The 26,388-nt window shown below is 37.5% G+C and overlaps 1 protein-coding gene across 3 annotated transcripts in view; it reads left to right on the top strand.

Annotated features, from left to right (window-relative positions):
• The window catches only part of LOC137287364 (dorsal-ventral patterning tolloid-like protein 1), a 207,048-nt gene that overhangs the window by 158,720 nt on the left and 21,940 nt on the right, over window positions 1–26,388 (top strand). For all 3 annotated transcript variants that reach the window (XM_067819621.1, XM_067819620.1, XM_067819622.1), the window contains exons 3-7: window positions 3,414–3,597; window positions 18,798–19,018; window positions 23,418–23,625; window positions 25,381–25,631; window positions 26,103–26,141. In XM_067819621.1, coding sequence (XP_067675722.1) covers window positions 3,414–3,597; window positions 18,798–19,018; window positions 23,418–23,625; window positions 25,381–25,631; window positions 26,103–26,141 — 903 coding nt within the window. The remainder of the gene's footprint in view (window positions 1–3,413; window positions 3,598–18,797; window positions 19,019–23,417; window positions 23,626–25,380; window positions 25,632–26,102; window positions 26,142–26,388) is intronic.

The raw sequence follows: 26,388 nt of genomic DNA, 5'->3' as shown, positions 1-26,388 counted from the left end.
ATAAGTCCATTGTCCAACTATGTCATGAACATATATTGATGAAGTTCTTTCTAATAGTGTTTGTATCAAGTGCATCATCTTATACAAGGGGCACCTGTTACAACTACAAAGGCAAGTCAAGTGACCATATATGAAGTACATGAATTACTAGTCATGATAATTCAGACAGTAATTCAAAACACAACTTGTGAGTCTTTATGTTAGTTCTTCTTCTGAAATTTTACATGAATATGACATTTCCAAGTTTGTTTATTGAGGTTTTGCTGTTTTGGAAACGGTATTTATTGCTCAAGCCAGTGCCTACTAGGGCATAACCCCATGTGGAGTCCCATCTAAAAATGGATTTATTTAATAAGAATAAAACCATATAAATAAAAGTGACAGTTTAATAACTTCAGATCATTTTTAGGATCAGAGAAAATTGAGTTATGTCCTTTTGAATTACCTGGAAAGTTGGAATGTGTTTACTTGCACTGTCATTAATAAAAGGTTGCTTAAAATACTTGTTGATCATTTCTTTAGACATTTTTTTTTTAACATGCGCATCGACTCATGATAAATGTGGCATGAACAAAAGAACACAGAGGGGCTCTTACTTGTAGTAGAGACCAGAGAATTTTAAACATCAGTGCCAGGATAATCAGTGTGGAATATCATTCATACAGCACGACAAATAATGATGCAAATTGCATGAATGGATCATTGAAAGTCAGCGATTATACCTCTTGTTCTTCAAATGGGTAATCAGGTGCTGGTCTACTAGTAGAAACCACAAGTTTCACTAGAATATGGTGTGTTCACTTTGTGGAGAAGCCAATGGATTAACTAATGACAATATAGCATGCATGATGAATTTGTCTACTACAATAATCTCATAATCTGCACAGTGTGCACATGCCACTCGGTGGTGAGGATGTCTCGTTTCAGTGATCAAGATGCTCTGATGTAAACAGCCCTGTCATCAGAACTTGACTCATATTGAATGTATTGCCAACATATTTCATTCTTATATCCAGTTCGTGATGTTTATTACACATAAATAAGATTTTGCAGGGGAAAAATAGTTTGCATTTAAAGATATCTTACATGCTGATATGTAGTTTGTATGTATTGAATGAAAGCTCTGGGCATATGGGGTCTGGGGTCATATGACTCGAGGGTGGGTTGGCAGGTCATAAGGGTGCCTCTTTGTCTTCAGAATCACTGTTGTCTGTATAATTTAGTTAAGCTATTTGTGTGCTAGAGGTGGCTTTAAGTCCTGTATTACATGATTAATGTCTGCCTTCATTGTCGTAATTAAAAAGAATATTCTTATTTCTTAACAGTCTTTTTTTGTATTTCATAATATCTATTCCAACAATATTGTGTAAGCTTTATACATCGATATATGGGATGGCTTACGTCACCGCTGACGCAATCAGTAAATTCAAATGCCTGATTTTGATGAAACCTGCCTCAAATAGACAGTTTTCTTGCCTCCAGTTGAATACTCAACAACATACCTCTTGACATCATTAGGCAGTTACACACAAGCATCGAACTCCATATAGCACATGAAAGTGTTCCACAAACATTATCACTCTAGATGTGTGGGTAAAGGTTGCATGTTCACAAACATGGTCCCTTATAAATCATGGCTGACACCATCACTTTCACAGAGAGGTAGGAAAGCTGTCCACAAATAGTAAATCTAAGGTTATTTCAGTCCTCACCATGCACATATATCTAAAACCAAAAACTGCCAACCTGTCACAGTCAGCATCAGAAATGGTGATTAATTCTGTTTTCATACAAGGTTTTATTTTCTGTGCTTTAAACATCTCCTTAGCTAATCAGCAAGACCGTGATTAAAGCCACATTTACATAAGCATTTCTTCCCTGCGTGATACACAAGGTATTGTTTGGCATGCAGTCAGTTTCACTACCAATCAGTAGATCTTATGATATCACTGCATTAACAGTGTTCCCTGACATTTAGACAGAGGTAATTGTCTTCCCTTTACTAAACTCTATTACGTCGTCAGGCAAATTAATCTTTTTATGCCACATTGCAGCAGGCAGGAATAGATTTTTTGAAATATCTGACATACACATCATAAACTTAACGAGTGGTATTAAATGTTGAAAACAAGGTTTGGGTTTCAACCATATTGATTCTTCCCCTAATGATAATCACAATGATGATAAAATCGAACTTGCTTGTGATAATACTGTTGCGCTTTAATTAAGTTTGCATATCAAGTAACTCCAAGTGGGATCCTGCAGTTCTTGAACAAAACAGGAAAAAAATTTTGCTATTAATTTCATTTTCACACAGAAATGTTGTCTGTTGTGTTATTAATGAATTGCAGAAAGATGGCTGCAATATTTACACTGCAAAGGTTCTGCTGGTCAATTAATGCACATTTTGTTTTATTGTATTATCAGACAACCAGACCACAACTGATAAAATCATTCACATCATGTGTGCGACTTCAGAATATTTGAACTTGTGACAAGCGTTGTCAGTATCAGATTTCTGGTCATCTATGCTTCAAATAATTAAACATCAACAAAACTAATATCATTCTAATAAAGGCCTATAACCAAGTAAGGTCTGTTTCAGAAATCTACCTCTGTGCAGTGTTTTCTGTATAAAAGGGGAGTAAATGAGAATCATGGATGATGAGTGTCATGTGTTGCTTATTTGTCCTACGTATCATAAAATATGTCAGCGTTATTATCTACCTTTTACTTTCCCCAGAATGCAAATAGGTTTAATATTGTCAGAATACTAAAAAAAGCAAATGATGAAGTTATCTTTTATGTTGACGAATGCATGTCAACATGTCTCCCATGTTGAATGAAAGAAATAAGCATGGATACATATAAGCGTATACCCTGGATCTTGGACAGTCACTACATAGCAATAACAGTTTATAGTGTGTACACAATCCTGCCATGTACTCAAAAGAACTATATTGTCAGTGACATGTATTTATTTTGTTTTTTTACCTAATCAATTCTTGTCTTGTCTTGATATTTGTATCATGTTTAACCAGCTGTATGTAAAGAAATCAAGAAACTGTGATCTTTTCAGGATACATTTTGAAGTGAACATTTAAGTGATGCAGTGTATTAGTTTTCCAGAATTTGGAACAAAATATTTACCTTTTCGGTCTTACTTTAGATGGTGAAATGGATCAGTTCCAATAGCCGAATAGGCATATTTTTTTTATAAGTAATTTGAACAGACAAATGTCATGGTGTTCATGACAGTAGATGATATAAGGTTGCAGTGATGTATTCTTTGTTACTGTTCTGTTTGCAAAGCAGAGTAAGATGTTTTAACAGGCAGACTTTCCCATATTTGTTTAATACTGTATGATTTGTATGTTATTTCTGATGTAACTTTATTTTTCCTTCAATTTCAGGCTGTGATGTCATTGTGTCCAGCCGTCATGGCAATGCCAAAAATGGAACATTCCGTTCCCCAAAGTCAAAAATTACTGGTAACTACCCCAGCAATTCACACTGCATCTACAAGTTTATTGGCTGGTCAACAGAAAGAGTGAAAATCCGGTTCACTTTCTTTGATTTACAAGGGAGAGCACCTGCGTAAGTACATTGTTGACATATTTATCATTCTGACTGGGTTATGATTATGATATTAGAGTCAAGGCAATACAAATGTCATATCAGTAAAGACACTATTGTAGAATCAGTGTAGAAATTTACAAGGATGTCCATTTATCTGATTTTTTCCCCCTAGGCCTGTCAGGATCTGCTGAATATTGATTTCGAAGCACATGCCAACTCCCGTGTTGATTTCAACTCGCATGTCAACTCCCATGTTGATTTCATCTCATATGTCAACTGTCATGTTGATTTCAACTCCTACTCAAGCAAATGCTACACACCATTGGATAGTGAACATTATCACAAGGGTATTGGTATGGCAAGGGTATTTGGCCAATCAGGTTTCATTCTATTCTGCTGACCCCCACTGTGAAATAATTCCAGGCACGCAGCACTGTCTGTCCGTTGGTCCCCTTAATGTCCCACAAACATGTAGCTCTAGGGACCTCACCCACCATATCATTTGGGAGTACCAACACTAGCACTGGCAAATAATAATTAATGGTCTTACAGTTTTCCAAACTGCAACATAACAAATGTTCTGACCAAACGTGTCTGTGCAGGAAGTATGTGTATAACCTGGAACACAGTAGCTAGACTCATATAGCTCTCCTGCCAGCCTCAAAAGGTTAATTATTTCAGCTCCAAGGCCATGCAGCTCTTGGTGTCAAAGCATAATGAATTAAAAGCCTTTGAACATTAAAACTTCTGAAGTGAAGGCATGACATGTTGACACTTCCATGTCTTCATTACAAAGTGGAGGCAACCAGAACAGACTTTCAAGACTGTTACTTTTAAAAGCTGTCTTGGAGGTCACTTAACAAAGTTTCTTTTTAAGACTGCAGGTCTAGACATGCACTCTTTTTCCGAACACCTGGTATTGACTTATGGCAAGTTTCATGCTTTCATCATGTACAGTATTGTAGGTATAAGTGTCCTGACCTCAGGGATACACTGACAGGGATGGAAGACACCCTTGTGACCTCAGGGATACACTGACAAGGATGGAAGACATCCGTGTGACATCAAGGATACACTGATAGGGAAGGAGGACACACGTGTGACCTCATTGCTATTGCTGACTTAGTCCACGTTCATTTAAGGAACAAAAAAGGGGCACATAACACATACCAAAAAAAACCCCAAACATTGTTACATCTTTCAGTACAGTGGCAAAAAAAGTGGCAAAATCACTGCAATACATATTGGTTTGTGTCACAATACAGCCACTGTGTGCTGAAATATGTTGCTGTAAGTGTGTAACTGTTTATACTCATTCCTGTGACACCACATCATTTAGTGATACTTCTTACAGCTGTTGCATATGCTATATTTGTTATTACATTTCTTAGTCAACAACAAATTCTAGTACTTTTTGGGGTTCAGTCCTATCTGGGATTCAAACCCGCATCCTCTGAGTCAGGCTCCTAGTCACCAACACACAAAGTCAGCCCCTAACCTGCTCAGCCACCATGACTTCTTACAGTTGCAACCCATTCTAATAAATATATGTGTACACAAATTCCTCATTTGTTGTTGTTGCCTCCCTAGCACTTACTGTTCATACACATTCGTATGTTATAAAGATCCCACCTTCTTCGTGTGAAGCATCTTACTGGATGTCTGGTGCTAGACTGATTCAGGGAGTGTGAGAGCGACTAGTCTGATACATCCACATCATACTGACAATAACACAGTCTAATCCAATACATACACAATGGTCACAACACCCCCATGAATCTTCTATCACTGCTCATTTCTTTTGTAGTCAGAAATGAAAAAAACGAATTAAAATGTGGACCTGATGGCGGGAAAAGCCTTGAAGATTAAAAAGGCTAATGCAGATTATACAAGACACCGCAGCTTAATCCTCAGCATGACTACATCCCATTTGGCATCCTATAAATTGCCCAAATGCAGGCTTCATCCCTATCTCTTTTCAATTTGTAGAGACCAGGGTCTTTAAAATTATCCTTATTGATCCCAAGCACTATTACGGTAATTAAATAGGAATTCCCGGCTGTGAAATTAGCTTCCTTGGTTAGATGATGCTGTGTAATTGCACCAAATTTTACGCTCTTCTATGAACACATTTAAATATGCATGGTCTAAAAGTAGGACTATACCCAAAGGATACATTTGACTAGACATGCAACCATGGGATTGTCTTTTAGGCTTTAATTCACCATAGGTTAGATATATTTTTCACTCTTATTGGGAACTTTCAATGAATAAGTGAAAGTGTTTTTTGAATTAGAATACTGTGATCTGTGCTTCCATTAACTGCTGATACCTTTTTCACATAAACAAGGTGCATGTAGAGCTGAAAGGGTGTCAGGAATGTGCTTAACTGGCAGGAAGATGGAATGTTGAAGACTATTGTCCACAGTACTTACCACTATCTTTCTACAAGTTCATCAAAGTGTTGAATCATTATCTACACTCCTAGTACTTCTAGGTTAGTCTTGTTTTCAAATATTCAAATGGTGCAGTGTGACACTAGTGATGTTGGATCTTCTTTGCTGCAGCAGAAATGCAGCAGGAGGCCAGTTTAATTCACTCAGCAAACAACTCACCCAACAATTCACTCATCTAACAACACACCCCATCACTTACCCACCGGGCAACTCATCCAATCACTCACCTGGCAACTCATCCAGACACTCACCCACTCACCCAGTAATTCACCCACTCAATCACAGAGCAACTCACCCACTTATGTTGTCCCATGGACAAAGCAAAGCTTGGAGATAGTAGAAAAGTCAATCAGTTTCCATCTCTGGGTGCCTGGATTTGACGTAAGGTCAGTAAGTATCCTCATTAAAGAAAACAGCTGTGGCTTCAACTTCCAGAAAGTATATGTCTGGATTGAAAGTTTGGATTGAATGGCATCTTCGGCATCTTCTTTGCTGCATTAGGAGGCAAATGCCAATGACATGCCCTGATCAATAAACCTAGTCGTCTGGAACATTATCTCCAACCGTATTCCTATATCAAACGATAACGTTTTATAGCAATTTGCTTGCATTGCTGGTACATCCCATGCTTGTATGCACAGGCACAGTGCCGACATCAAGTGATATTTTATGGGGATATTGCAGAACATGTGATCTGGAGTAGAAACTCTGCAGTCTCTCATGCAAATTGTTGCAAAGTGACTTATTCTGTAAATTAATGGTATTCACACATGCCACAGATAGATTGGTGGAAAGTACTCTTCATACATCTTTGTTAAAGGAGCAATGTCTAAACAGAAGCTGTTGGAAATGTTTAATTTGAAAGGTTCATACAATACTTGAAACGGTTGGAGTTTTAGTTTGTGCTTTGTGATAACTTTGAAAATCCTTGAAAAGCGCTGAAATAGCATGTATGTCCTTGAATTTGTATAAAATGATATACAAGTTTTCATTGCTGTTTCTTTGCTAGGATCATTACTTTGTGATAAAAATATTCCATGTCATGACAACACACATGGCCACATTCAGTAACATTAATACATCTTGGAGAAATTACATTACAATCCTATATGTATCATGAGAGTAAACATAACAGTTTCAATCATAAAGAATATGTTATATGAGGAAACAACTTCATCTAATTGGGTGACCACAAATTTACAAGAAACTTGTCTCAGTATATTCCCTTTTTCTTTCTTTTGAAGCCCAATAACCAGCTTAAACATCACCTATGTGTCAGCTTTGCTTTCTCAAGTCAAAATTTTACTGACAGTGTACGATCCAGCAGATTTTTTTTTTCCATACCTAAAGAAGGACAACAACAGACATTTTGAACTCCTGAACATTTCATGAGACATGAAGTCTATTTTTGTTTCAAAAGAGATATGTGCAGCTCACCTAAAATACAAGTGCAACCTCCTGTTAGTGTGAAAGAACTATGACCACAGAGCATCTACACTGTCTTCTAATCTGATGAAATGCCCAGACAGCAAGCATCTAGAAGAAGTGTCTGGTGACAGAAGGGAAGATTAGCTGCTTCTGGCTGACACTTGTGTGAATTGTAATGAAATGAGCTGACTGCATCAATGACATCTGGCTATAGAACATTGAGCAATGTAATCAGTGGGAGCATCAGTATCACCACAAACAACGCCATCATATCAGTACTGTCACTGCCATCATCTTTAATACCACCACTACAGCCACCAGTGCAACCATCACCTATCATTACCCTCATTACCACCATCACAGATCCCTCCACCTCAACCATTCCCACCAGTTCCATCACCATATAGGATGGGTGCAAGGTCGGTACTTTAATGTTCTGGCCATTTTATAGCAAAAGACGCATAGATCACTTAGCATTAATGGGATTACACTGAGCTTAGTACTGATGCGTTTCTGTGCATGGGCTAGCACTGTGCACAGATGCTGCCATGATATAAACAAATTTTATGTAAATTAAGGCAACAAAACCCCTTTCATAATCATGCATAAATTCAGTAACAGTATTTCCATAGTCATAAGATCTGACAATATTTTGAGGCCTAAAAGGTATGTTGTGGTTCCAGTTATCTAACTGAACTTTGATTTCTGGTGCCGACCCTATTGTATTTTATGTGGTATAAATAAATGTGTTATAAGTTTTACTTTACTTCTAAAAGAGATCTGACTGAAAATTCCTATCTGCCTACTCTAAAATTGAAAGAGCTGTAATCAATATTTGTTTTCTTTGGCCTCATAAGTATGTGTTTGTGGATCACCAGCATGTGGTGATTATATCAGGTGTCTGTGAAAATGTAAGGATATCCTGACCCACAATGATCTTGAATGCTTAACTCCATGTCACCTTGTTCAAACACTACTAAGATCTTGCACCTTTACTTTTGGTCATTCTCCCCTAAAACAGCAGAAATGTATTCAGGTCTAGAGTGATTGAGCAATCTAGACCTCCCTACCCTGAAGTAAGCATTGTTCACTGTGCCATGTTGATTTACCAGTATATATTTATATATACATTCATATTTAAGATAACAGTTTCTGGGTGTACATGTTAGTTTAGTTCAGAATTAAAATTCATTATTATTATCTGGTTTAGTCATCACTATTGTGTTTCATCCAAACCATCCCATACCGTCATCACAGTCATGTATCAGAAGAGGAAAGGTGGTGACACAGGTGTAGCTGACAGCTGGCTAGCAGCTAGAACGTAACATTATGGCAATGTGCAGGCTGCAGGTGTTGTACATCTCCCTGTACCATCTCAGTGTTCCATACAAATCTCACATGTGCCTTGTAATATCCTGCCACATGTTATACTTGTTACTGAAGCCTTTTTCAAGGATATAAATGTCCTGATCTTCACAGTGTAAATGTCTATTTTGTTCCTTTGTATCTAGAGTCTTTTCTGATATCTTAATATAAATATGGCTTATTAATAGGTAAAAATCACAGACAAATGGGACGATTTGTCGATAAAGGCACACTAAAGTTCCTTCATGGGAATGTCTTCAATAGAATATTCGTGTGATCTTCAGTGGGTATTCAAGGGTGATCAGCAGCAAATTTGACTTGGAAATCTCATCAGATGGTTAGCGTTGATGTCAGTTCATGTGTTAAAACCCCTTGCAGTTGTTAACGACGCCAGAGCCTACATTTTCTGCTGGTCCCAATTCCAAGAGCACCATTTCCGGGGTAGCGACAAGGAACAAATCAGGCATGGCAGTGAAATGAGGCTATTCATCAGTGCCCTTTTGGATGCTATATGTATTTATAATAAAGTCTCCCCTTCCTACCACACTGTATACTAAAATGTATATTAACAGAAAATGTCATTTGTGAACACTTAACACATACAGTTTATTTTAACACTGTAGGTGACACTTAGAACTTGAAGTATTATTATAATGATCTCTCTGGCCTTGCAAGACTTGATGCTTCAAGTAATTTATGTTAGGAAGGGCAGTAATTGTTTTATCAGAGACAATCTTTGCATATTGCCAAGTCTGGGAAAAGCTGTATTATAAAGTCTCTGGTTAGTGTTCAGGTCTTGCAGATACCAGTAATTGGATGAAAAAAATAGCAATTTTGTGTACAGAATTTTCTTGGAAAAAAACACAGGGTAATTTAAGTCTCAGCGGGTAAACAGTGCTCCGTGGAGAAAGTCATTACAGAGATTTGATCAAACCTAAGCCCAGTAATGTCAGATTTATAGGATTTTGTGAGGGATAAGAAGCTTTTTTCATTTTTAATGTCTTGAAGGATAATTCCGTTATTAAAGGACTGGACAATCATAGCATTATGTTTACAGAAGTTGGATGGCAAATTGGACAATGCTGAAGCCCTCTTAATTTGCTGCCAAATAAGGCATATTCTGTATAGAATAGTCTATGTATGAAACATCTCGAACCTGTTAGAGACCCTTGACGGGAGTATGACACATGGTTGTCCTAATAGGGGATAAAGAGTGGGATTGAAAGTATGGTAGAATGATAGGTGAGGACATTTTATGTGTGGTGGTTTAAGAAGATTTAAGCATGGCTTTGTTGCATTAATGTAACACTGGTGGTGACATTTGTCTTGTATTCCTAGTGCCACTTACTGATACTATGCACAGACCAGCTGGCGCCACAGACGATTAAAAAAATTATCATATTCATCATGATATCATGGTTCTTATTTAATTTGAAGCAACAGTTATTGTTGCAATAGCTCATAATTATCAGCAAATACAAAATAGCTCATAATTATCAGCAAATACAAAATAGCTCAAAATTCTTAGCAAATACAAAATAGCTCAAAATTCTTGGCAAATACAACTTCTTCTGGAGCCGCAGAAAACCAGTTATTACATGGGTTTGGTGTTTGAACTTCCCAGATGACAAATATAAAATTGGTTTGTATGGTGCCTGATATCTACTATTGTGATATTCTGCACACAAATACTTTAATTAAATGGCAGTGGTAATCTTCCGGAGCTGCCGTCCACATGTGCATGATTGATGAAGGGTCAGTTTTCAAAACATTTACATGTAGGAACTGAAAATTTCAGCATTTGTGTTCATGCAAGTTCACAAAGAAATCAACATGAAAATGTTAATATGATCATTGTTTTCTCTTCATGATCAGCTTTTTCTCTTTGTTAGACCCACTTATTGTTTATAAAGGATTGTGTATCTGTTAGACATCAAAGTCTGTGAAATGGTTGTATCACTGGGTATTTCTATAGTGTTTGAGAAAGGACTGAATCTGCTTCTCTGTGCATTATCAGATACAACTGCAGCTAGGGAATTCCAGTCCTGTGTTATTTCACAGTAACCATGTACATTGTCCCATGCTGTCTGAGCAGAACTGCATATGTTCGGTATAACTCGCACCAACAAGATTAAGACTCAACATCGATCCTTTCAAATTCATTCAGCTGATGGGGTCACTTTTTTGGGCCAAAGTCTTTACAGCTAAGCTAGAAGTCTGGGTCTCTTGTGTGTTGAATCTATTCCAAGATCATGTCTCTGCATAACTACATGGGTTCTACCTGGTAGACTATAGTATATGAATGGGTTTCATTTGCAGACTGGGGTATATGGATGGGTTCTACCTGTGGACTATGGTATATGGATGGGTTCTACCTGATGACTGGTTATAGAGAACGGTTCTACCTGTGGACTGGGATATAGAGGGCAGTTCTGCCTGTGAAGTGGGGTATATAGATCGGTTCTACCTGTGGACTGTGGTATAATGAACGGTTCTACCTATGGACTGTGTATATAGATCGGTTCTACCTGTGGACTGTGGTATAGGGAATGGTTCTACCTGTGGACTGGGTATATAAATCGGTTCTACTCGTGGACTGGGGTACAGAGAGCGGTTCTACCTGTTGACTGGGGTATGAAGATCTGTTCTATCTATAGACTGGGGTATATAGATGGGTTCTACCTGGAGACTGGGATATATAGATGGGTTATAATTGTGGATAGTATATAGATCGGTTCTAGCTATGGACTGGGGTGTGAAGATCTGTTCTACCTATGGACTGGGGTATATAGATGGGTTCTACCTTTGGACTTGGATATATGGATGGGTTTCACCTGCAGACTGGGGTATGCGGATGGGTTCTACTTGTTGAAATAATAGTATATGTATGGGTTCTACCTGTGAACTGATGTATATGGGTAAATTCTACCTGCTGACTGGATATTTTGATCGATTCTACCCATGGGCTAGGATATACAGATCGGTTTTACCTATGAACTGGGGTATATTGATGGGCTCTACCTGTAGACTGGGTATATTGATCGGTTCTACCTGAGGACTAGGGTAAGTGGATGGGTTTCACATGCAGACTGGGTATGCTGATGGGCTCTACTTGTTAAATTGGGTATATGAATGGTTTCTACATGTGGACTGGAGTAGATGGGTAGGTTCTGCCCACTGACTGGGGTATATGGATGAGTTCTTCCTGTGGTCTGTGGTATATGGTTGGGTTCTACCTGTTGACAGGGGTATATGGATGAGTTCTACCCACTGACTGTGGTATATGGATTGGTTCTACCTATGGACTGGGTTATATAGATTGGTTCTACCTGTGAACTAGGTATATGGAAAGACCATTCCAGTGGGAGCTAGAGACAGCAGTCAAAGAGACACTAAGAAGGAGAGCTACGCAGAGATCATTCCAGTGGGAGCTAGAAACAGCAGGCCCACGCACTAAGGAGGAGAGCTACGCAGAGATCATTCCAGTGGGAGCTAGAAACAGCAGACCCACGCACTAAGGAGGAGAGCTACGCAGAGATCATTTCAAAGGGAGCTAGAAACAGCAGGCCCACGTACTAAGGAGGAGAGCTACGCAGAGATCATTCCAGTGGGAGGTAGAGACAGCAGGCCCACACACTAAGGAGAGCTACACAGAGATCAATCCAGTGGGAGGTAGAAACAGCAGGCCCACACACTAAGGAGAGCTACACAGAGATCAATCCAGTGGGAGCTAGAAACAGCAGGCCCACACACTAAGGAGAGCTACACAGAGATCAATCCAGTGGGAGCTAGAAACAGCAGGCCCACACACTAAGGAGAGCTACACAGATATCAATCCAGTGGGAGCTAGAAACAGCAGGCCCACACACTAAGGAGAGCTACACAGAGATCAATCCAATAGGAACAAGGGACAACAGGACCATTGTGACTCATGTAACAAGGTATACAATACTATTGAGATTATGCTCAGGTATTTTTCAGTCACACGATCTGCTCATTGAAAGTTTTTTTGCATTTACAAGGATAACCATTGCATAAGTGACTGAGAAGGTATGTGAAATGTAGGAACTAGTGCAAATAAGATTGAATAGTCCCATGAAATATGACTTCAAGGTTGATCCCAATGGCATTGATGAAAACAGATGGAGACCTTCCTCTGTGATGGCTCCTGATCATAGCCAGAGAGGCACCATGGAGTTTTCAGTTTGAGTGTTTCAATAAATCAGGCTCTCCTACGTTGTAAGATTTCATGGTATTCATATAATTGAATCTTGTGGCTGTTTTATCAGTGAGTTTGACAGTGATAATTTAGAGTGATGTAGAAGTAGCTGCTGATAAGAAGTAGATCTTTGTGCTCTCATAATGTGCAGCAAGATTTATGCGTTGTCAAGGAAACATGATCTTAAGCGAGTCATTTTTATTTGAAACTGCATATTTAACTTCGTTGGCACTTTTTGTGTTGAGACTTGGAACACCATAAATGAATTAAAGAGGACAATGTAGACAGAGTAATAGAAGGGTATAATGTAATCACTCAACATAGCGGCAATATTGAATTTGTTTTGCTGTATAAGTTTGTGATTATATGGTGCGTGGAACGTGTTTCCAGATGTGATGCATTGCTCATTGCAATTCATTGTGTTTATTTGTGCCTTGTGTTCATGTTTCTTCCTTTAGGTGAACAATTAACTTGCCTCTGTATGTGTCTGTGATAGGTGTTACCTTTTGGGCATGAAACTCTCACATATTTGCAGATTTCTTAAATCAGTGGAATCTATGTACTGTATATTGGTAATATTATTGGAAAAGTTTTTCATTCTGTTTATCTTATTTTTAATCTATTTAAATAGTGACAAGTTCCAGGCCGTTCACAGATGCTTTGTTTTACCCTCAATCTTTATATGGTCATTTACCAACGGATTCGTGGGTTCTTCAAATGCACAGGGTTGTGTACTGTACACTAGAGGTTGTGACAAAACTGAAAGTGTCTGCTCACAAACCTGACTCCAATCTTTTTAGGCCTGGTCACAAGTTGGCTTGATCCAAGCACCTCAAGCTTGCTGTCAGTTTGTAAAATTTAGAATGGTTCCAGTCTGCCTAAGCACAGTATCTCTCTTTTCAAGAAAATGACAAAATTAGGACATGTTCTATAAGTCATGAAAACATTAAATGCAAGAAAATACTGTAAAATTTTATCAAGAAGAACCTCAGCATTCAGCCAGAAGTTAATATGTTTTGAAGTAACTGTAACAGAAATTGGAATTAATGGATTGCTCATGTGAGAATTTGATGAAATAGGTTGTCAACTGACATGTTAAAGTACAAGACTGATATTTGGTTGATGATGTTCTCATTTCATGATGGAATAAAGGCAGTTGGAAAACACATCCATTCAAGCTTTTTTACTAGTTTATTATGTCTCTGATGAATGCAGCAAATTAACAGTCCAAGAGAGTTGGTTTAGCCACCTATATGAATAGCTTGTCCTCTGCTCCAGGTCTTAATGTACAGCCATTTGCCATCTTTATAAAACTAATGTGCATGTGTGCGTAATTTAATTAGTCCACAGATGATCCTTTGTTCTCTCGAGGCAGGAACTTACACATGCTCTACTTCCGTGCCTAATTCTGAAGTTCCGGGGCTGGTTTATTCAAGAAGGATTTTCTATCCACAGGAACTGGCTACGAACCTTTTTGGAACATCTCACATAAAAGAGAAAAAAACCCAAAAACATTATAGTTGTCTAGAACAAAATTTAAGCTAAGGAGAACAAAGGATTTCAAATCAATGTGTGTATGCTTGTGAGATGAGCACAGGTTTTGATGATTATATGGTTTGTCTCTTGATGTTCAGTCTATCATCATATCAGCTTGTCCCTGTGCTGGAATTTCAGACTGCTATATAATTTTAATTAGTGTAGATCTGTGTTTTTTCTAACAGATGATTTGGTTATCTTTGTCTCTCTCTGTCTGGCATGACTACCTGTCTGGTAGTAATCCTGAAATAAACAATGTCAGATAGCCTGCAGCAAAAATCACCACCCTTTGAGATATTTTGTACAATCTAAACTTTCCATGGCCATGTGGATTGTTTGTTCATTGTGTCAGCCTGATGTTACAACCTAAGGCAGTGCACTAATCTGTCCCTTTTAAGTAGAAATTCCCTAGTCTTGTCTCTTTGTTACCAACTGAAAGTCCAAGTCTTTTATATATGTTCATTCTATTTACAAGCCTTGCATGTTATTACTGAAGACAGGCAGACTAGATGTCATTCATCAAATTCAGAGATTAAAGTATGTTCTTCCTAATGTATGCTTAGATATACTGTAGGACACTGCTCATTGTGACCCCACCATGAGCCTTGCCTACTTACATTTATTCAAGATGGATACATAACAATGTAGACTAGATATCCTGTTCCCAGGACCAGCTGAACACACTGTATGCTGGCTCCCACTACAGGACATCATCAGTGTCTGGCCATGTTTGTCTATTAGTCACGAAGATGGGTAATGATAGACCAGCTATCAAACCAGTGGTAATTATGCAAAAGATGAAGTTTATGACTGGGATGAAGTTATGTGACCAATAAACAAGCAAACTAACAATGTTGTTTTGGTAGGGACTTCATTCCATAAGTGTTTACCTGTAAAATGAAGGCATGGATTATGTATTATAAGTGATTAATGGAAACAACCTAACCAGCTAAAAACTTGACATCACATTAGATGCAAATGATGTCAGACAACTGCCATATGTCCAAATAAACAAATGGTTGTAGCAAGTGGGGACATTTTGAACCTGTTTGCCATTTCTAGTGCCATCAGAATGCATTTAGAAGTATAGGTGACAAGGAGCACTAAGTGAATTGGCTTATCAGCCTGATACGGTTCAACCATAGATCTTCTGAACACTTGCTTAACTACTGAAGACATCTTTACCAATAAATAATTTACTGAGTTAGTGCAGTTGCTAACCTTTGGTATTATCACTTAGGGAAACATATGGCCTTGGTCAAATCTATGATGAGAAGGGTCTTTGTCGCAGCATAAATAACAAATTTATGTTCTTATCTTTGCTAAGTGTTAAATATAGAGCCTTATACTGGATCAGCTTTTTAAGCCAGGGTTAGCTATTCCCTTTTGTAATTGAAATGTCTATGTGAATTGTAGTCAAGGTCATGCTCTAACCTGAAAGATTTCTGCATGAGGTCACAATATCTGGATATTTAGGGTGTCATAAAAATCTTTCAAAATTTTTTACAGGGCACATAATGTCCTTTATACCTAATACCCATATTGAAAAACTGATCAAAAGATGTGTATGCATTAAACTGAAGATGGAAATAATAAAGATGAATAGTGAACAGTAAACTACATTTATAACAAACGTGCTGGTAATGAACTGTTAGAAATGAACTTGTTTGGGTCCTGTGGCCAAAATGCATATAGTGAACTTTGGTTATGATGAGGTACATTTATTGGTTCACTGGAGTTCTTGAAACTGTAGCTTACTCTATGTGATGTATTTCACCAAGAAAAGAAACACATGTGATGTGAGGTGGGATAGGCCTCATCAGTTTTTGCTATTTCTTTAGCATGAAGAGTTGATGATTGGGGTTGAGGTGAGAAGATTCAAGGATTAACACTTCTGCTTGTCAACTGCTTCCTTTACCTTGAGGGCTATTCTGGCAGTTCCAGCCTTTGGTCTCTACGTTTCACAATGTTTGAAGTACAACTGAACATGTTCTTTGCATGAAGATTTCAAGGAGCACCATATGATTCTTTGATCAACTCCACAAAATTCAAGACATCCATGATGTTTTCCAAACATTTAATGGTTCACATGTGGAGAACATATCTGAATTCCACATTTTATTACGTCTTATGCAATTCCCAACTCATGCCATATGTACCCTGTTTTTGAGCAATTGACAAGTCTTTGCATGTGTTTGTGATTGGTGTCACAATTCAGACATGATATGCTTTTACAAAGACCTGTGTGTCAACAAAACTAGGTTTACAGAAATACTTTCTGTGGAGATTCACTGAAGACAGATTAGTTGTGTTGTCTTGAGTTAAATTTCCGTAGGGGAGTTTAATCTAAACTTCACAATGCCCGAATGCTGTGTATTTGCTGTGTAACATAGCTGCAATTCTTGTTTGACAGTACAATAGCGCACAGCTCAAACATAACATCTCCTGCAATCACCCCCTCTCATCCTTAATGCAGCAAGTTAAACATGGTTAAAATTGAAAGGAAAATGAAAGTCCTCTGATTATTAAGCAATTAACGGGAAGTGTTCCAAACCATAAACAGTAAATATGAACCAAATAACCAGAGAAAAATCTAAACACATCTTTGATTATTACTTGTCAATAGGAGATTAAAAGATTCCTGTCAGTGAAATTATCGATTGAAACATTTTCAAGAGCACACATCAAAGTATGTCCATTTTATCAGCAATTAACAGAATGTTTCAGGCATGAATGTTTTTCTGGAAGTAATATTGGCTTTATGACAGCTGCTTAGATTCCTGCAGCAATTACCACCAATCACAGCAGCACTGTATGATACACAGTCCTCCAGCAAGTATACTGCTGTATTGTAATAGGTTGCCATGAAATCCTGCTATCTCTCTGGCTGTAAACCAGGAAACACAGATATTGCATATTGGACAAGCTTGGACTTTAATAAAACATGCATTTCCTGGGTGTATTTAAACAAATTACTCCTCAGATTGCTTTCTGACTAGATTTTATGTCCTCATCACAATGCAACTTGTTTATTTTTCATGGATGTTTGATCTGGAGAACTGCAATTGTTCTTAACACTACAATTTTCTATGATGACAGTCAATATAATTTAGTCAGATTATTATGAGGTATCACATTGTAAGAGCTGGATATTGTGTCATAATCTCTGTATTCGGAAACAATATTTTAAGTGCTCCATCCTATTTTGCTGAGAGGAATATGAAACAGTATCCCCACAGTTTGTAAAATGGGTGATCTAGTAATCATCATTCTGTCTGGCTGTCAACCATTCATATCCCATTTCCAGAGCAGATCTTTTTGTTGAAACTTGCTATACAGATAAGTCTAGTTGTGAACTGGTAACTTTTCTGACAGTTTTGATCTTTTAACATACTTTTCATGACAATATGAATATTATTGAAAGTGAAGGAAGTGTGTTTCTGATGATGTTTAGTGTAACGTTCAGTCTGGTCATAAACGGCTTTATTTTGATGATTATCTCTCAACATTATCTCCTTCTCCACGGAACTGTAGGTGTCACATGAGGACTCTTGTCTCGCGAGGAATTATTGAAATATTGTCTATTTTTCTACTTGAGATAAGGATGAATATGATATTGATGATTTACAGTGATCCAATCATATATTTTTTTATTTCATACAGAAATAAAGATATTCTGATAATCCTGTCGGGTATATACATATCGGGTATAGTTGTTTGTAGACCCATCACAGTGCAGCATTGTTAAACTCAATACATACATGTGTAATAGCTTCCTTTTTATAATCATATGGTACCAGCCTTGTTTCAAGGCTTGTTCTTCATCGGCTTCAACACAGATCATATGATCATAATAAGAGTAGGACAAAATTCAGATCATTATGTTTGTGACTCACACTACTCATCTTACCTGATCTGAATGGGTCAGTAATCTTATTACTACAAAGGTCATAAGTCATAAGATAAAGGAATTGCACTTGTCTGAGTTCTAAGACCTCTTAGTCCTCATCGCAATAAAGAAACAGACGTGAGACAGTTGCAGTGGCTGGATGGTTGTATGCAGAGTGTGTCTAAGATGCATTGCTCATTCAGTACAATGTGTCTCATCCACATCAACCTGTCATGTCTCCTGATTCTGTACCATAAAACTAACTCAACAAATAGGTGTGTGTATATTCCCTGAAGCTAATGGTGATTGTGACTGTATTTTCCAGGTGTGACCATGACTATTTGGACATCTATACACAAATAAAGAGTGAACGAGAGACACTGAATCTTCTGGATGCTCAGCTTGCTGGTCGCTTCTGTGGAGATTTACTTGGGAGTTTACAAAACTTGATTGTGTCTAGCAAAAACTTCATCGTCCTCTCCTTCTATACAGATGCCACAAAGGAGCATAAAGGTTTCACAGGATACTATGAGTTCTTTGATGCTTGTAAGTATGTTGGTTCTTGTACACACCAAGGGATCCATTTTATTGCCTGATAGTTGACTTTCCATGTCTCCAGCTGCCTGCAGTCCATGCTTACAGCATTCCACTCAGTGTTTTAGAGACCAAGTATATTGAAGGTTGTCTGCTAGTTCAGTGCATGACCTCAACTGTAGGGTGTGTATAGGAAGGACTAACATTGATATGTATGATCCAGTGTAGCAGCTAACTTGTTCTTCTGATAATACCTCCCAGGGACTAAGCTGACCCTCACATGCTACCAAACAAGAGGAGCATGTCCGGTTTTGTTCATTCAGGAGTCTCCATATTTTCTTATTTAGACTAATGCTCACACTAATGCCCAGTCTCTGAATATGCATTATTTTGATAAAAGCAAGTACTTACATTCAAGCTAGATAAAAGCCCTGGTGAACATAAGGAAACCTAGATGCTTCATTAGGCCTTGTAACAGTGCAGAAAGTGACAGATGGGAGGGAAATAATGTGTGGTTCACTGGCTGTGAGACAGACTTACTGATGTTTAGTCTCTGAGAATATATAATTTTGACATAAACAAGTAACTCCATTTCAATAAGAGCTCTATTGAGATGGGTGATTCAGAACCTCAGAAATGTTGATTCACTTCATTTAGGGTTCTGTCTTTTGAGAAAGGCTAAGCAGAAGAGAGAATACAAATACAGTTTAGGGACTGTGAGACAGAATAATTGCTTATGATGAATGTAAGTTCTTTGCATTCTTTTATTTTAATGTAATTCGTCTTCATCTGAATCCTCTGATTAGGCAACGTCAGTTCTCTCAAAAACTTTACATCCGTGTGTTGTACTCTCTTTCAAAATGTTCTTCACTGATGGAACCAATTTAGACACAATTTCTTGTTTGAGCAAGAACAAGGGTATAGGAAAATGTAAAATAGAAGGAAGGCTTTCAAGTTAAAAAGTCATTATCTTCTTGTCTTGTATTAAAAAGTGTAATGGAAGACATAACAAGATGTCTAACTCAAAAATGCCATTTGTATGATAATAGCATACCCATTCTTCAGAATATTTCCAAACTGATTGTCAAAAGTACTTTTATGCTAACTTTTGCCATCTCTTTGTCTTGTGTTCTTGAAGGAGTTTGTTGCATTTATGGATTCCTCCCGAGACTGTTCATGATAGTTTTATCCCCATAGGAAAAGTGTTTTCCCACTTTAATTGTGTCTTCTTAACAAAGTGCTCTGTCGAGATTGCAGTACATTATTTATTAAGCTTTTCCAAAAAAAACCCAGTCAATTCTTCAGACGCTTGATATATTTTGATTTTCAAATCCTTGAAATGAGAAGATATAGAATGTTTTTCATGGCAAATTATAATTCAGACTACATTCATGATATAAAGAGGCAAAATCATAGAAAATGCAATACTATCTCAAGAACTGCCCAGACATTAATTTTTGTTTTCAGGGTATAAGGTGATAAAGTTTCCAAAATATTATGTGAGATAATTTCAACCATTGGCGCATGACACATTGATAGATTATGGATACAACTTACTTGGATAAGATCACTTCTGATTAACATTATGAACAGATGAATTAGTTTGTAGTTCATGACTTTGCAGTTCATGACAAGGTCATTTTTGTGCTGAACTCTTCTTATTTTTTGTTCTCATATAAATTATTTGGCTCAGATTACTACTAAAGTAGCATTTGACAAAGATGCATTTTGACCTTGAATTTCAAGAAACATTACCTTTTCCAAGATTCAAATAACAAGATATATGCTGCTTGGAATCAAGTTCTTTGATACCAGTTCTTTTCACAGTATCATGATATTTGATCTATTTGTTGGATACAAATAAACATATACATGTACTTCTTGACATCATGATGCTCTTGGTAACCGTAGTATTTACTAACTACTTAAAAAGGCCCAACAATTTTGTTTTGATTGCTTGTAATTTTTTCTTCAAATCTCTGTTTGGATGTACAGGTTTCAATGATTTCTTTGAGAGCATGTTCAGAAGTTGGGGAATGAGATAAAGAGAAACTTTATGGATGAACAAGTTCTGGTGAAGTGACGTTTCGATACAGATTCTTGTATTGTTGTGAAGCAGGTATACTTCCCCTGAGTACAGAAGTCATTCATCCATAAAGTTTGTCCTTATCAGGTTTATATGATGAAAACATATCATTATAATAGCAATTTGTTCAAATGGCACTGAAAAAGTACTGCTTTGAATTTTATAGATGTGTATAATTATATGTGTCTGACATTTATGAAAAACTGATGTATGTATAATACTTACATTTAAAGAGAAGTTGAGTTTGTCTAATAGTATTGCTGATGTTCATGTAAATATTTATTATGTGATAGTTCATTTGGCAAAACCTCACTTCATGGTGAGTTAAAACTGCGGAAAAAATATAAGGTATGATTTTGGTTTGCTATTGCCATGAGGGTTCTGACTATGGATGAGAAAAAGTATGATTTCACATAAAAAAATAAAGTAACTTTTACCATTTCATATAATAATTGATCAAATGTTGGGTATGTAGCCTGTTATGAGGATAAACCTTTATGGAAATGAGTACATCTTCATGTAACTGTCGAAATACTACACAGCCTGCACTTTAAACATTAAGCAACATTGATTTTCTCCCACATTACTGACTGACTCACACAACTGTTTCCCAATAAAGTAAAAAGTCTTGAGAAGCTCTAATATATATATTTTTTTCATCTGACCAAAACTAATTGCTCAGCAAAATGGGTAAGCTGTAAGATGAAATGTATGTGATAATGGTGTGGTTAGTGACTCAAACAACCTCAGTGGTGTGAAGTGCTCCTATATATTAATATGTGTCACAAGTGTCATCATTTTGTTCGCCTGTTAATCCCTCTGCTGTATTAGAGAGGAGAGGCAAATATGCTTAATGGAATGGTATGGTTAAATGTGAACGGTTTTGGTTCAGCTTGGCTTAAGGTCAAGTGAGCTTGTATAAAAAAAAATGTCCTTGTCTTTTATCCATTGTGGACTAAGTGTGTTAACAGTAGAGCAAGGCATTCTTTCCCTTCTGGTGTCAATAACACTGTTTATCACTAGATGTAGGTAGAGGCAGTGGGCTAGCCTTGTGGTTAGAGCATTGACTAGATGTAGGTAGAGGCAGTGGGCTAGCCTTGTGTTTAGAGTGTTGACTAGATGTAGGTAGAGGCAGTGGGCTAGCCTTGTGTTTAGAGCGTTGACTAGATGTAGGTAGAGGCAGTGGGCTAGCCTTGTGGTTAGAGCATTGACTAGATGTAGGTAGAGGCAGTGGGCTAGCCTTGTGGTTAGAGCATTGACTAGATGTAGGTAGAGGCAGTGGGCTAGCCTTGTGGTTAGAGCATTGACTGGATGTAGGTAGAGGCAGTGGGCTAGCCTTGTGTTTAGAGTGTTGACTAGATGTAGGTAGAGGCAATGGGCTAGCCTTGTGGTTAGAGCATTGACTAGATGTAGGTAGAGGCAGTGGGCTAGCCTTGTGATTAGAGCATTGACTAGATGTAGGTAGAGGCAGTGGGCTAGCCTTGTGGTTAGAGCATTGACTAGATGTAGGTAGAGGCAGTGGGCTAGCCTTGTGGTTAGAGCATTGACTAGATGTAGGTAGAGGCAGTGGGCTAGGCTTGTGTTTAGAGTGTTGACTAGATGTAGGTAGAGGCAGTGGGCTAGCCTTGTGTTTAGAGCGTTGACTAGATGTAGGTAGAGGCAGTGGGCTAGCCATGTCAGTGTGCTCAGGTTGACATAAGCGCTCACTTATGATGGAAAGAGTAAAGCAGGCAGCAGGACACATGTGTACCACACTGTCTTGCTGTGGAGACTGTACACATGTGATTCTGTCAACCAACTTTGTGTTTCAATTCCAGTTACAGCAGCACCTTGATTTAATGGTTCAATTGCCTAAACATCAATTTGTGCTTAAAATCCTAAGTTAGTATGGAAGGCACACACACACAGAGTGAGCTACAGCACCAATGCTTTTTTCTAAATATATCATGAATGACACTTGGACAGTTTTCAACAAAACACTTCATTGCTCTGTCAACCAATATCTCACTGTAATTCAAACTTGAGATGTTTTCAGAAAATGTTGAATGGTATTTTCTCAGTAAGTATGGATGTAAGTAAGTTCAAGTTATCTATTATACGTGGAAACAATAATTGAAAATGTCATCTAAAATAACATTAGCTTATAAAATATAATTCTGACTGAAAATAGAAAAATACTGTATGGAAATGGAGATTTATTGTTTAAGCACATTTACAACAGACATTTCTTATCGTGATTGTGTACATCCCCATAACATATAAGTAACCCATAGAGTAAGAGACCCCAGACTGTATGGATTGATTTAACAGTTTTCCCCATTCCAGCAGTGTACGATATAGGAACTGAGGCACCACCGGCCATGTGCGGCTACACCATCCGCAGCGAGAACAGGAAGACAGGCTTCATCATGTCCCCTACCTTCCCTGGCATGTACGCAGACAATATGTTCTGTTACTACAAACTCCAGGGGAAAGCTGGAGAGAGGATCAAACTCCACTTCATCGAGTTCTCTCTCTACCATGGAGAGGAATAGTAAGTCACTGGATTCTACAATGTGACAGATAGCAAGGAAATATGACACCACACTCTTTCATACACACTAGGTCAGGTGATCTGATACCTGATGTGCTAACTCCAACCAGATCTATCTCCTGGGAAACCTCTTTCACAGTCTACAGTTACACTTTACTGTTTCCCCTCATACTTAAGGGAATAACAGTTTGAAGTATAATGTTTTTGACTTCCGATTAGAATCAATAGAATATCAAATTTACCCATTTGATAAGCTTTTGGGATCCTTAACTACATTTGATTTCAAAATTAATTTGGGAAAATGTTCTATATTTCCAGTTTGTTTCTTATAAACCTACACTGTGACATTTAATTGCCACATTTTAATCCATCAAAGAATATACATCTGATTCCAAACTTTACAAAGTTAGTTGTATTTCCCCAAGAGTGTTCAGTGTCAAAGAAAGGGTCTACAGTGCACCAAATATTTTATGGGCGCTTCAGTAAGTATGGTTACATCTTATGCCTTGTTTATACTGTTCACAAGTCTCTTTTGTCAACAGATCTAGAATGGTTAACAGTTGATGTGTCATGAAAACCATGAATAATAAAATATCTGCTATATCTGTATATTTTGTCGGAATAGGAAATCAGCATGGTACCAGACTAAATAATATGTTTTAAAAAAGAAAATCTTGCAAATCATGAAACATGTTTAAGGATTTTAGTAGATATTGTTATATGTATAGTAATAAATCCAGATGTAATAAATAAATATGATAGGTATAAATGTAATAAATATGCTAAATGTTGGTCTCTTTGAAAAGTGTTTGGAAATCAAGATGACATGAAAATTTGATTCTTACCTTGTGTTTAGCTTGTAACTACAGGACACATTCTGACACCTTTATCAATGCTCATCCATCTTTCGTGGCTTACCTTCAGATGTGCTCAGCTGCTCTCCTTAAAACATGAATGTCTGAACATTTCTTTTTTTGCTTTGAGCATATACTATTTGCACAAATTAAACAGGATTGCGTACTCCAGCATAGGATACCTGCTCCCAGATGTTTACACTGCTGAACTACAATTTGTACTATACATAAACAAAACTGTAGGAAAGAAGAGGGGGAAAAAATAACATCATAGTTTATATGTATTTCTTGTGTAACATACATAGACACAACCAGTGAATATCTGGGTTAGAATAAGGAGATAACCATACCGTGTTGGAAAATCTGATTGGGCTTGTTAACTTGGTTGACACATGCTGTTTATCACTGGATTGTCTGGTCCAGACTTGATCATTACTTGAAGCTGTATCTCTTTCTATTTTTGACAATTCACATTTAGAGGGAAAAAAATACACATCTTTATACTTGCTACCTCACAAACATAAGTGACATGATGTGTCAACTTTGTATGTGTAATGTTTAGTGTATGGCCAGAGTAGGAGTATTTATGTTCTTCAGACTTGTATTGTGGATTAGGTCCTTGAATGGCATTTAGAAGTGATACACACATGGAAGAGAGTTTTTGTGAATGTGGACATCTTTATTACGAGGAATATGTTTCAGAGTATATTCTTATTCTTCAACCTGATGAAAACTCTCTTCCTTCTATTATGGATGACTAGAAATCTCAATGTCTTCAAAGGATTCTTTCTATCTATCAGCATCTTTACTGTTGAAAAACACATACTACGTCATGTTGAATATATCTCTGTATATATACTGCTGTAATATTATGTGTGCAGATGTGCATTTCTTGTTCCAGTTGTCCATATGATTATGTGAAGATCTACGATGGATACACAAATGATGCACCTGTAATAGGCACATTCTGTGGCAACTATGACAATACTACAGTCCTGTACTCATCTGGAGAAGCCTTGCACATAGAGTTTCTAACAAGTCAGGGGAGGGTGTTGTTCGATAAGCAGCCACTTGAAAACAGTGGTGATTTCACAGTGCCAAGAAAAGGATTTAACATAACATATAAATTCAGTGATCAGATTGTGAAGTTAGGTAAGTATACCAATGGAGAGCCTTGTGTTTACATCTGCCTTAATGAACAGAACTTGACCATGTAATCTGCAATAGGTAAACCTGGCTATTCAGTGTAATATGGGAGTCCCTGGGGGTCAGTATAGGTCCCCTACCAACCTACTGCTTATTATAGATCATTGACTGGATTGGTGATTGGGGGTCAAATTTATTTTACTGCATACCCTTAACATCATGGATGTTGCTCACTGTATCAGTCACTGGATTGTCTGGTTGATTAATGGCATACCTCTATCAAATTGCTGGAGCAGTCCTGAGTATGGTGCTGAACAACGTGTTATCCATATGGGAGGAGTGTTTGATCACTACTTATAGCAAATTGAATATGATCATGGATAATTGTTTTTAATCTCATTCTTGTACATTACGTTGTCAGATGTGATATTTCTTTATGATTGCCAAATTTCGGAAGAAAACCTGTTTACATTTCAGACTTCATACTACCTGATGCAGAACACTTGATAGGAACAGGTATGTGACAATGTATTGAGGGTGTCCACACAGAATGGATTCTGAGTTCAAACCTGATACTGCATACTTGTTGTAATTACCATTAGTAGTCTGGAGCTGGAACCTGTTGACTGGCCAGAGATAATGGCATGGAAAAATGATATATTACACAGTGTTTTCACATATAGGAATATCTGAAAAGGATAGAGAAGTTAACTATACTATGTTGTTTCATAAGTTCTCCATCTCCACCTTGTGTGAGAAAGTA

The sequence above is a fragment of the Haliotis asinina genome, chromosome 6 (assembly GCF_037392515.1).
Source record: "Haliotis asinina isolate JCU_RB_2024 chromosome 6, JCU_Hal_asi_v2, whole genome shotgun sequence".
NCBI lineage: Eukaryota > Metazoa > Mollusca > Gastropoda > Lepetellida > Haliotidae > Haliotis > Haliotis asinina.
This window is presented reverse-complemented; position numbering and strand designations above follow the sequence as displayed.